Source organism: Penaeus chinensis, chromosome 7, assembly GCF_019202785.1.
Source record: "Penaeus chinensis breed Huanghai No. 1 chromosome 7, ASM1920278v2, whole genome shotgun sequence".
Taxonomy (NCBI): Eukaryota; Metazoa; Arthropoda; class Malacostraca; order Decapoda; family Penaeidae; genus Penaeus; species Penaeus chinensis.
In genome coordinates, this window is record NC_061825.1 from 40074680 (window position 1) to 40090307 (window position 15628).

At 23.8% G+C, this 15628-nt stretch overlaps 1 protein-coding gene across 1 annotated transcript; it reads right to left on the bottom strand.

The window, feature by feature from the left end:
- Positions 1-609: 609 nt before the first annotated feature.
- LOC125026988 (nucleoporin NUP35-like) lies at positions 610-15230 on the bottom strand. Its single transcript, XM_047615594.1, has 9 exons — positions 15214-15230; positions 15041-15086; positions 7113-7352; positions 6081-6191; positions 5865-5896; positions 2849-3002; positions 2354-2443; positions 1974-2111; positions 610-997 (listed from the first exon to the last, which is right to left on the bottom strand). Exons 1-9 carry the CDS (start codon positions 15228-15230, stop codon positions 920-922), a joined length of 906 nt encoding a protein of 301 aa, XP_047471550.1. The 3' UTR covers positions 610-919.
- Positions 15231-15628: the final 398 nt, after the last annotated feature.

A 15628-nucleotide genomic window follows, 5' to 3' on the forward strand; every position in this document is an offset into this window, starting at 1 on the left:
AGTCTTAAAAACAATGGAAAGAAATCATAGCAATACTACTGGAAACCAGGAATAATCTAGGCAATACTATTTACACATTTTGCAACTTTTAGACATGTACAACCCTCTTTACACAAAGCCCTTGTGAAGCACAGCACAATTATATATATATATATATATATATATATATATATATATATATATATATATAAAACTTTGCCATCATTACATTTTAAACTTTATTGGGAAAATCATGGAAAGAGAAGGAAGCAAAGCTATTACTATTTTTCTCACTGAAATGGCATATGAAGATGTATGACATTAGTGTTGTCATTACCTATTTGAACCAGAATACCCTGCCAGGGAAACAGTAGATGGAAGGCAAATTTATATAACCATCACTTCTTTTTGGTAACAACAAAATATATTGAAATGATTTCACAAAGTGGTATAAATACTGAAACCATATGCTAGTAATGACTGCATGAAATTAATAAAATGAGAGATATATACCCCTTATGAGAGTCATGCCCACCTACCAATCACAGCCACTTGCTCAGGATATGCTTGCTTGTAGGGGTTATGTGCTTGCTTCCTGCCTGTCTGGGAAAGGTTAAAGGAAAAACTAACTTATTAAAACAGTTTTATTGTTTGTTTACTCATGAGTTTGAAAATTTTTATTTTGAAAATGTTGAAGGTAAAATATATACATAAAAAAACAAAAAATAAACTGCTGTCCTTTCATATAATCCATAGCAGTTACATATGTCATATCAAAAATGCAATAAGTTAACAAAAGAAGAATGGATATTGAACTACACACACATACACATATAACAGATTTTTAAATTTTATTTAAAAGAGTCTCTGACTGCAAAATAACTGGACCGTTTAATGCAATTAAAAGTTCTCCAAGTAAAAGCAACTATCTTCAATTTCATTATAACCCAAATATGTGCTGCATGGCTTTAGAAACTATGCTGTCATTCTTCTTTGGCGTGTTGACCTTTGGAACAACCTGAAAAAGAGAGATTAGAAATTCAAAATTTAGGTTACAGACATTTGGAAAAAGTATAGAGGAAAATACACATTGTATAATATCAACACATGCACCAATCTTCATGTATGTTTAGCACAGAATATACAAAATATTATATCTTAAGTTTATTTTTCTATTAGATCTATTTATCCAATTTCATTTCTTATCAAGGGTCTCCTATATTTTGTAAGCTTTTTGACAGCCTTCTACATTTCTGTGTTTATGAGAACTGGACTTCAAATCTGAATTAATGATCTGATCCTAATTGTAATGAAGTTCCTTATAATATGAGATCTGATTTATGCAGGACTGTGTGGCCATTGGACCAAAATCTGTCAGGTCATTAACCACATGCCGCCGGGGAAAATGCTGTGCTCATTTATTTTTTGTGTGTAATGTTTCTGCACATAGAGGACTCTGCTAGTGCTTAGCCACAAAGGAGTCAATTAGTAGACCTTGTGACTTGACCTAATTTCACCTTTCTTTGAAATGGTGTGAAAAAACTTTTTACTACTGCTATGAATATCAATGGTGTTATTTTTATTATAGACATTATAATTACTATAATGTTATAAACATTAGTAACAGCAAAATAAGATAACGTAAAATATGTTCGTAAATCAATGAAAAGGGTAAACAGGTGAGACAGGTATTACTTGTAAGTGGCTCATTGGTGACTTAGTACAAGTGTAGCCAGCTACAGGTAAAAACAATTAATAAAGTAAACTCACTGTGGGCATGGCAGGTACGTACATGCCATGCCCATTGGCACTGGGTTAAATCCTTGACTCCAAAGAAGACTCATTCTCAGCTAAATCCCGCTCATCATTCTTAAAATTTCCACTGACAAAACCTGTGTTTTACATGTCCAGATGCTTTCATTTGTGTATATGAGACATAAATAACATTGGGGAATACAAAAGAGAATATATAGGTAAACAGGAATTATATTCACCTCATGTTCTGCATGAGCTGTCTGATAAGCCTGTGTCAATGGTCGCATATTAGATTTTGGTGTTCCAAGCATGCTGGAGTCTGGTGATATAACATTACTTAGGTTTGCAGACATATTTTCTTTATCTCCAGTAATTGCCTGAAAAAAAAAAAAAAATATATATATATATATATATAAATAAATAAATAAGTAAAACAAGAAAAGAAAAGAAAAAAATATATATATTTACATATAAATATAAAAAGTAACATTTGCAGTGATGATTCATAGATCTAAATTTTCTTCTACAAAAGAAAAATGCTTGATTATCACAATTCTACAATCACTGTTATCTGCAATGATATCTTACATCAAAACCTTTTTATTTCAACATAACTTACCTTATCACTACATGGTACAACCCCAACCATGATGTTGCCACTGAATACTTTCCCATTCTTGCTCAAGGCTTTTCTGGCTTGTAATTTAGTCTGTGCGGTAAGAACGAGGTTAAAATTAATAAAAGACTTGTACAAGTTGAAAAGTTCTTCTGTGAAAACCTTTATGAATAAAATGGAGACACGAATGTATCCATCTTTAATCATTCTGAATATCTTAAATTAAAAACACACTTTCAGTTAAAAAAAAAAAAAAAAAAAAAAAAAAAAAAGGAGTGACAAAAAAGCAATCTATACATGACCTATATTTTCGAAGTTCTAAAGCAATATTTCTTTAAATCATAGCTTCCTGTTATGTTCTCAATATAAACCCTAACAAATACCTAGCACAATGGCCTACATACTTTTCCCACAGCCTTAGTGACCCATCTGCTGACTCTCTGTGACCCCCCATGGGGGTTGCAACCCACCAGTTCCCTTGGTAACAACCACACTGACCTGGTACTTTAGATGCATCCAGTTACCCGTTCCTGGGTTACGATGCTCTACGATGGTTCCTAACTGTGTGAACTGTGTCAAGATATATGAAGCAGCAGCAGCTGGGAAGCCAAATACAGTGACCCAAGAATCCTCAAGGGCATCACAGAGAGACCTGTAATAATATACATTATATATACACATACAAATATATAACATATATAAATATAATAATAAATATATAAACATACATATTATATAAAATATATACATATATAGATATATAATATATATACACATAGTATATATATAATATATATTAATTTATATTATATAATAATATATATACATTATATATATATATATATTATAACATATTATATATATAAATATATATACATAATTATATTATATATATAAATATATACATATTATATATATAATTATATATATACATATTATATATATATAATTATATTTAATTATTATATATTATATAATATATATACATTATTATATATATAATTATATACATTTATAATATACAATATAATATATACATATTATATAAGATTATATATTAATATTATATATATATATATAATATATATATATATTACATATTATATTATATATATATATATATACATATTATATATATAAATTCATATATATATATATTATATATATATATAAAAAATTAATATATATATACTTATATATATTATATAATATATATTATATATATATATTATATATATTATAATATTTGTATATATATATATATATATATATATATATAATATGTATATATATATATATATCTATATATATATATATATAATGTTATATATATAAATTTTGTATTTATAATATATTATATTATATATTATATAATATGTATATACATATTATATGTATATTATACATATTATATATATATATAATATATATTATATATGAATATACATATATATATATATATATACATATTATATTATATATACATATACATATGTCTATATATTATATATATTATACATTTATATATATTATATATATATATATATTTATATATATATACGTAATATTTATTTAATGGTATTATTGATATATATATATTATATATATATACATATTTATATATATATAAATATTATATCATATTATCTATATATATAGTATATATATATAAGAAAATATAAAATGTTATCACATACCAACACACACACACACACACACCTCAACACACACTCACACACACACACACACACACACACACACCACACACACAATATATTTTATATATATTTATCACAAATTATATGATCTATATATATATATACTATTATATATGATATATATTATTTATTTTTTTTGTAAAAAAACATTATTATATATCTATATATATATGATAATATATATATATTTATTATATGATATATATATAGATGATATAATATATATGATATATATGTATATGAACAGAAGAATATATTATTATAGCATATGTAAGTATGTATGTATGTGTTTGTATGTGCCATATATGTATATGTATATATATGATGTATACATGTTTACATTGTATGGTATTATATGTATATTTATCTATATGAATATATGTATATGGTTATATATGCTGTATGTATGTAATGTATGTATTTATGTATGTTGTATGTATTGTATTATATATGTATATATATATTATATCACACACACAACACACACACACACACACCACACACACACACATATATAAATATGAAAAATGAAGAAAAGAAAGTCCAGCAGAGACTGTGTTTTTTCCAAATATCATATCTGAAGTACTGGACAAATGGGCAGTTCTATATTTTGTTATGGTTTCTATCTAAAATTTAAGCTATCATCCAGAGAAAAGTTAGAAATCGGTTATTGGTTTGCTAATGTAATAGAGGGATTCGGTGAGACATCACAGTGTGGACACTATCTGTGTAATCCATTCGTAGGAGGTAGATAGTGTGGATAAGTTTTTCTTTCATTTGTGTGGCGTTAAATGATCACCATGCCTCAGAGGTTGACACGCTTTATGCTACTAAAAAAACATATAAAAATAAAGGTCTTCTTTGCCAGTGATAACAAATGATGAGGCTACACAAATACATGAGTCAGCACTACTATAATGTGAAAATAGTGTTGCCCTATTCTTTTTCTTTAACCTTAATTATTTGGAAAAAAGTAGGAAAAAAGAAACCATGTGTTCTTCCCAAAAATATAGTAAAACGCTGATGGAAATACATCAGCATAGGGAAAATAAGTATGTCACTCTCAACAAGTCGGATGCTACAGCATACAACAAGCGTAAAAGCATTATACAAACAAAGATATTCCATTCCATAATATGAATAGAGGGTAATTGTGCATGTAATGGACAGAATGACAAAACATAAGGAACTTTTCATCTATGGTATTTTCCCCTTCACCCAAATTGCCAACGGGTTATGACATTTACAGACGTTGCTATGCCACTGTATAGTACCTTGTTTGATTGTTTTTTACACATAGATGGCTAACTTGTACTAAGTCATCAATGAGCCAGTTACTAGTATGGCCCTCTTGCCCGGTTCACCCTTTTCTTGATTTAAGAACTATTTTACGTTATCTTAATTTGCTGTCTATGTTAAAATTCATTATAATAATTATAATATTTATAATAAGAATACACCATCGATATTATAGCATAGCAAAAAAATACGTTTTTCCGCCTTTCAAATCACGTTAACGGTCTCACAAGGTTCTACTTTAAGGCAAGCATGCCAGACGAGCCATCTATGGACAGACATTTCACACAAAATTTAGAAAATAGGCACTGTTATTTTCCTGGCGGCATTGGGTAAGTTGTATAAGGAAAGATGTGCAACTTGTAATACATGGGGTATACATTATAGATAAAGTAATGGGAAAACTACTCCTTAAATTGAATAATCTGCACAGGCAAAGAATAACATCAGAATGTAAAGAAAATGGTAATGACCTAAAGTAGTGCTGAGAGTAAGTTCACCGGGAATTGAGGGGGTGTTCAAGGGGAAAGTCCTAATGGGGAAATATGGGGGCTAGGGAATTATCTAATTCCTGTCCAATAATCACGCATTTCCGGTTTCAAAAAACAATTCGATAAGCAATATAGGAGAAACAAAGAATTTGAATTCGGCATTCAAAGTGTTTGTAATCGTTTACCTTCTCAACGCTTAGTCTTGTTCGTAAGATCTCAATTCACGTTACAAGTTCTTCCAAATTGCTTCCTCTCATCCGAGACGTACTTTGATTTAAAATAACACAAGGCTATCGTGGCTATCGCCCGCAACAGGAGGGTCTCTGAGCCCACAAGCTTTAAATCGAGTTGATTACGTTGGGTTACAAATGGACTTCATCAATTGAGGGTTACTTCCTTTATATTTGTAAGATTAGTATTTACCTAAATAAATGCTTAACTATTCACGTTTATAGTAAGATATTCCTATAGTGTTATTAGTTATATTTTAACAAAATCTAACTGTAATAATAAATACAGTCCTAAACTTTATAGATGCTCGTTTGATGTTTATGTCGGTTAAATCAGAAATATTATATAGAATGTATCCAGAACGGCGATAATTTTTTTCATAGTATGATTGCATGTGCAAAATAGTTTTCTACAAGGATGTTATTGCACAAGATATTAATTTATAGTATAGCACTATAATCTTATCCCAGTGTATGGACAAAGTATACTTTTTATATGATCCACGTTGTGTTTGAAGTGTGGTTATGATATATTGTAAAAAATGTGTCTAGAAAATGTTCTGAATATTATTCTAGGTATCTGAATCTATGCTAACACGCAACATACAATACTGACCACATTCAATACGAATGTGTTCATTTTTTGTATGTGTGCTTATATATATATACTATATTTATATATATATATATATATATATATATATATATTATTTCAAATATATATATAATTATACGCATATATGTTATACACATATTATACACACATATATGTACAATTTTTGTATATATCTATATATTTATATTTTATATATAATGTATATATACATACACACACACACATTTATTTGTTATCGGCCAGAAGCAGGGGAACACTCCTAGTTATCTCATTAGATGCTTAGTAGATAAAATGCAATCCTCAGTTACTTATGACGATTAGTAAAATCTGAGAGAATAAAACACAATATAGAGTTTGTTTGGTATATTGAGGCTGTGTTGAAGAAGTTGTGTTTATGTTAGGGGTCAGTACTTTGTGGCCGATCTTAAAAGTGGTCACTTTAACTCGAGATAAGGACCCAATACCAAATTCGCTCCTGTGAACCGGCCTCGCATCATCAACCGAAACAACCAGGCCCTCATGCAGGTGACTTGCATGCTGGGTCTGCCCTCTTGGAGGCAGTTCAGCTTGGAGCATCATTGAGGAAAGTGATGAATTAGTGTTGACTCCTGGAACTACTAGCAGGAAAAACTGCGTAATTAAACGTAAGAACTATAAAGATAGATTTAAGATTATTCTATAGTATTAGTGCGGAGTTTACTATAATTCTACCTGAAATTACTTGATGACTCACGAGGAGTATTGCCGTAAAAGCAATACTAAGATTGTTGTCAGGCCTTAGCCAGTCCTTTAATACAGACACACACACACACACACACACACACACACACACACACACACACACACACCACACACACACACACACCCCCACAACCAACACCCAACATCATTCACTCGCACGCACGCACGCACGCACACACACACACGCACACACAACGCAACACACACGGCACACACACAAGCAACACACACACACACACAACACTCACCACACAACACACACCACACACACACACACACACACAACCACACACACCACACGGCACTCACACACACACACAACACAACTCACACACACACACACACACACACAACAACCACACACACACACAATATATATATATATATATATATATTTTAAATACTTTTAAATATATATTTAACATAATAAATATAATTTATTAAATAAAATCCAATTTTTTTTAAATAATATAAAATTTAAAAATTAAAAAAAATATTTAAATTAAAATTATAAAAATTAACCATATATAAATATTTATCCCAACACCCATATTTTTAAAAAATATATTAAATTCCCTTTACATATAAATTAAAAAATTTATAAATACATAATAAATAAATTTTATTTTAATATACATATATAAAATATAAAATTTTTAATAACAAATATATAAAAAATTTAATAATCCATATATATTATAATATTAATACAAAACAATAAAAATAATATAATAACATATAAAAAAAATATTTTTATCCCATACAAATAATTATAAATTATTTTTAAAATCCCATAACAAAATAAATAATATTATACAACTTTAAAATATATAAAATTATTATACTTACCATAAAAAAATAATAATAAATTAACATATAAAATTTTAAAAATAAAACATTTTAGGAAAATTTTATTTTTATAAAATATTTTTAAAAACTATAGGGTTTTTTAAAAATTTTTTAACCCCATACATAAATAAAAAAACATTGTTTTTATATTTTTTATACATTACATATTTTATACTTTGTAATAAAAATTTTATACATACAAAAAATTAATTAAACATAAAATTTATAAAAAAAAATTTTTTACTTTTTAAAATAATATTGGTTTAAAATATATTTAAAAAATTACCATATAAATTTTAAAATTTAACATAAAAGGTTATTTTATATATAAAAATACAAACTTATAAATATCCCTAATATGAAATAAAAAATTTTTATACATACATTATAAAAACCCAAATTTTTAAAATTTAAATAAAAATTAAATAAAACCCCAAAAATTTTAAAATTTAAAACCAAATATTTTAATATATAAATTAAAAAACCCATTTTATATATAAATACTTTTTAAAAATATATTATAAATCCCAACAATTAATATACAAAAAAAGGTAAATAAAATTTACTAAAACATTTTTATATACATATTTAAAAATATTTAAAAAATAAAATTAAAAAAAATTTTATATATACATTATAAAATTAATTTTTTATACATCCATATATAAAACCATATGTAAAAAACAAATATTATCCCAAAACAAAAAATTACATATATGTAATATAAAATTTAAAATTACTACAAAAAATTAAAAAACAAATAAGTAAAATTATGGGGATTATAAAACCCAATATATTAAAATAAAAGGGATAAAATTTTTTATAAACATACAAAAAATTAAATAAAACCAAATATTTATAAAATTTTTATTAAATCCCTAATATAATACAAATAGGGTTTTAAAATTTTTATAAAATTCCCAAAAATTTTTTATAAAACATAAAATGTAAATATATTTATCCCTAAAAATAATATAAAATAAATTGAAAAATAAAAATTAAATACATACCTATATATACATAAAAGAATAAAATATTTTATAACAAACATTTTATATATATCAAAAATTTTTAAAAATTTTTAAAATTTTACATAAAAATTAATATTATAAAAAATTTATATATAAAATTTTAAACATACCAAAAAATATATACAAAAAAAGGGTTAAGTAATAAATTTTTAAAAAACCATAAAAAAAATATAAAAATATATTTTATTTTCTTTTATACATCCCTTTTCTAAAAAACATTTTTGAAATATAAAAATTTTAAAAACAAACATAAAAAAAAAATAATGAAGTTTGATTTTGGAAATATAATAAAAAGGTGTATTTTTATATATAATATATTACCCCACAAAAAACCCCCCACTTTATATTTTTTTAAAAACACTTTCCCAACCCCCCATTTTTTAAATTTTTTAAAAAAACCCCTGGGTTTTTTGCCACTCAAAACCCTATTTTTTTTCTAATGTATTTGTTTTTTAAATTTACCTGCCCCTATTTTTCCCCAAGGAAAGTATTTGGGGTTTAAAACCCATGTTTTTTTACGTCCCCCCCAAAAACCCAAAAAACAAAGTCTTTTTTCAAATTTTGGGCCCCCCCCCCCCTGAGAAGCCCCACCCCCCTTTTTCCAAATTCCCATAAGAGAGAAAAAATTTCCCCCCTTTAAAAAAATTTTCCCGGCACCCCCTTTTTTCCTAAACACGGGGATTTTTCGATACTGTTTTTTTCCTTTTCCCTCCTGCCAAAAATCTAAAATCAATCCCCAAAACCCTCGGGTTTATAAAAAAAATCCCCTCCTGAGCTGAACAACACCTCCACAAAAACCCAAACCTTTTTGTTTACAAAATTAAATTTTGTTTTACACCCCCCCAAAAATGGGTCATTTTTTTTTAACCGTTTTTCCCAAAAGCCCCAACATTGTTTTTACTTTTTTTTTTTTTTTTTTCCCTTTCCTTTTTTTTTTTATGTTCGTAAAAAACCTTTTTGGCAGGGGGTATTACTTTTTTTTTTGGGTTTGGTTAATTTTAAGTTTTTTGGTTTTTTTTTATGTAAAATTAAATTTTTTCCCCCCCTTTTAAACATTAAAAATTTAAAAATTTATTTTTTTGGGGTTCATTTATTTTTTTACTCTATGGAAAAGTAAAAAATTTTGATCCCAAAAACCCCCCTTTGGGGGCCCCCCTCCCAATCTTCCCGCCCCTTTAAGGGGCCTTTTTTTGAAACCCAGATTCCCGGGCCCCCCCCGGAAAAATAAAGGGGCCCCTTTAAAATTTGGGGCCCGGGCCCCCCAGGGTTTAAAAAACCAAACCCATCTGCCCCTTTTGAAAAACGGTCCCAGGGATCCAGGGATAAAAACCAAACCCAAAAGCCAATAGGGGCCCATTTCCCCTTGTTTTTTCCCCCGCAGGAGGGGAACCCCCTCCCCATCCCGGGTTTTTTTCCCTCCCTTTTTCCGAAAACAAACCCTAGGGGGAAAAGGGGGGCCCCTGTGGGATGCCCGGAAAGGTTCCCCCCCGGTTGGGGAATCGACCCAAACCGGGGCCCCCCGTGGGGGAACAAAAAAGGGAGGGGGCCCCCCGGGCCCCTGGGGGGCTCCCAAACGGGGAAAACCCAAAACCCGTTTTTTGGAAAAACCCCGAAGGGAAAGATGGGGCCCCAAAAAGCCCCCCGGGCTGGAAATTAAAGTTTTCCAAAAGGGATAAAAATGAAAAAATAAATTTTGGGTTTCTTAATCCCCAGCATTTGGATAAGGGGGGGAATTTGGGTTTGGCTTCGAAGTTTTTTTTGCAAATAAATAAATAAAATTTTCTTAAAAGGGGGCCCCCGGTTCTTAGCCCCTACCTTTTTTCACCCTTTAAAAACCATATATAAAATAAAAATATGAAATTTTATAAAATTATAAACATAAAAACAATAAAATTAAAATTTACAATAAAACATAAAAAATAAAATTTTAATATACAAAATATAAAAAAAAATATATACAAAAAAATAAAAAAAAAAATAAATAAAAAAACCCAAAAATTAAAAAAAAAAATAAAAAATTATAAATTAATTTATATAAATATATTTTAAAAAATTTATATTTTATATAAATATATATAATTTTAATAATATTAAAAATATATATATAAATAATATAAATATAAATTTTTTATATAAATATAAAAATAATTTTTTAATAATAAATTATATATTATATAAATATACTATACATATACTTATATAATAATATAACATTACATATTTAAAATTATAATATATATTATAACATTATAAATATTTAAAATATATAATATTAAATAACATATATAAATATATAGTAATTTACATATATACATTTAATTTAAATTTATATAAAACATTAATATTACATATCTATATATATATTTTATATAATATATAAAATTTTAACATATACATATAATATATATAATAATTATACATACATATAATATAATTTATTATAATATAAATTATATAAAACATTTATATAAAAATTATATATACATATAATATTATATACATAATATTATATAAATAATATTTAAAACATATACATTATTATATATAATATACATATATAAATTATATTACATTATACAATTTTAATATATAATATACAATATATATAATATAATATATAAATATATTAAATAAATATAACATATTTAAAATATATATAATTTAACATATATAAATTTAAAATTTATATAAAATTACGATATTAATATTAAATTATAAATTTAAAATATACATATACATTTTACATATATAAAAATTTTATACATTACGATATATACATATATTTAAATATTTTTACATTTTACTTATATTAAATTTTATATACATATCATATATATAAGTTTTTTATATACATTATACATATATATAAGATATATACTATACAAAATAAAATAATATTATATCATATACAATATATAAACATATTTTACATATATAAATTATATATATCATTTATACATATAAAATATATATCATATAACATATATAAATAAATAATATATATAATTTTTAAAATAATAAAATATATATAAATATATACATATATATATACATATATATAATTATTTATATACATATATATATATATAAATTTTATATACATATATATAAAATATATATTTTTACTTTAAATTTTTATAAATATTATATACATATATAAAATATATATATACATATTATAAATATATATATAAATATTATTATAAAATATATATATAAATATATATAAATATATTATAATATATATATATAATATATATTAAATATATATATATATATATATATAATATATATATAAATTATTATATTACATATATATAAAAATATATTATATAAATATATATATAAATATATATACATAAATATACATATCATTATATAACATATAAATATATAATATATAATATATAAAATATATACATATAATATATTATATAAATATATTATTTTTATTTAAATAATAAACATATTACATATATTATATAAATATATATACATATACATATATATTATATATATATATTAATACATATATATAAATATTACATATATATATAAATATATATATATATATATATATAATAATTATACATAATATTTATATATTTAAATTATATAATATTACAATATATATATAAATATATATATATAATATATATAACATTATATAAATATATATATATAAATTTATATTATATAATATATATAATATAATATACATATATATAATAATATATATATATATATATATATAACATATATACATATACATATATATATAAATATATATATTATACATATTATTTATACATAATACATATATATAGATATTATATATACATAATATATATACATTATTATAACACATATACATATATAATATTATAATATATTATACATATATAATATATACATATATATATATATATTATAATATAATATAATACATATATATACATATATACAATATAATATATATATAAATTATATATATTACATATATACACATATTACATATATAATATAATATATATATATTATAATATATAACAATAATTTATATATAATATATATAATATATAATTATATTAACATATATATACATATATATAAATATATCATATTATATAATATATATATATAATAATTTATATATTTACATATATACATATATATATAACATATATATATATATATAACATATAATTATCATATATACATATAAATATAACATAATATATATATCCATATATATTAATATATTAAATAAATCACATATCCATATAATATTATATAAAATAAATATATATAACATATAAATATATATATATAAATATATATATATTACATATAATATATAAATATACATATATATATTTAAATATAAATATATATATAATAAAATATATATGATCACATATAATTATATGTAATATATATATCATATAATAATTATATACACTATATATATATAATATATATATTTTATAAATATATATAAATATATATACACATATATATACTATATATAAACATCTATCATATATCTAATAAATAAATATAATATATATAAACATATATACACATATATAAATATATATTAAACATTAAATTATATAAATATATATATATATAATATATATATATTATAATATATTTACTATATATATATTTATAATTTATATATAGATTATTTTATATTATTATTATTTATGTATATAAATATATGTAATATATATGGACATGTAAATATATTATGAAATACATGTAAATATTTTATTGAATACATGTAAATATATATGAATACATGTAAATATATTGAATTAAGAAATGTATATGAATACATGTAAATATTTGTTGAAAAACATGAAAAACTATTATCATGAATACATGTAAATATTTTTGAAATACATGTTATAATATGAATCATGTAATAGTATTATAAATACTTTGATATATATATATGAATACATGTAAATATATATGAATACATGTAAATATATATGAATACATGTAAATATATAATTATATAAATATATATATAATATTAATTATATATATGTTATTTACACACTTACAAAAAGATAAAATATACATACAATTGACACAAATAAAATATAAAATCATAAATAATATACAAATATAATTATATATATTATACATATATAATAAATAAATAAATAAAATTATAAAAATATATATAATTTAGAAATTTATATACAATAGAAATATATAACATATGAAATATATTACTTATTTTATAATTTTATATAATTTATATGAAAATATATAGAAATATATATGAATACATGTAAATATAAAATTTTATGTTATTAGTATTTTATACATACATAACACAATGTGTATTTATTATTATGTGTGTGTGAAATTAAATATTTTACTATATACAACTTCATACAAATATAATGCTATATAAAACTTATGCATTTTAATTTTCAAGAAGTACACACACAAAATACACACACACCACACACACCACACACACACTACACACACCACACAACACACACCACACCACACACACACACGTACGTGTTCCTTGAATCTTAAACTCTAAAAAAAAAAAAATCCCTAATGCCCCAGAAAACTTTATAATAATTTTAAGTCTTAATATGCTATCAATACGATTTTGGATTAAGTATAAAAAAATGTTTTACCCAAAAACCCAAAGGAAGGTAAAACATTTCGGGGTTTCACTTGGTCAATAATTGACACCCTTTTTTGGCTAAGAGCTTGGAGCCATCTGTGTGCAGAGACTTCAAAAAACAAAAATTTACAGGGGAAACACTACATTTCCTTGCGTTTTTAAATCAGTTATCCCCAAACACATGTGATGATAAAAGTGTATGAACATTTTTTCCCAGCCTGACCTGACCTCACCAGACATGTGCGCCCCTTTAAAAAGTTCTGTTTCCTCATGCTTTTGTGTGATGTTGTTCAAGGTTCAAAAATTTTAACTGCTGACAAGAGGTGGTTTTTGCATTTGTTATGGATGTGTTTCTTCAATGTTAGGTTTTCAAAACTACCCGCTGTGGGGGACTCCTTTTTCATTTTCAAACCAATACTTTTTCCCCCGCGGGTTTGGGCTTCTTGGCACTGAACGCTTATAATTACAAATGCACATAAGCATCTTTTTTAAAAAAATTGATAATTAATCCTACCTAGTATTCGCTTATTCTAAAGGGGCCCCCCTAAAGGGTAGGGTTGGGGGGGGGCAGGAGGGTGGCCACGCATCCCCCCAAGGCTCTGGGTTGGGGTTCTCCCGGGGTTATAGTCCAATTTAGG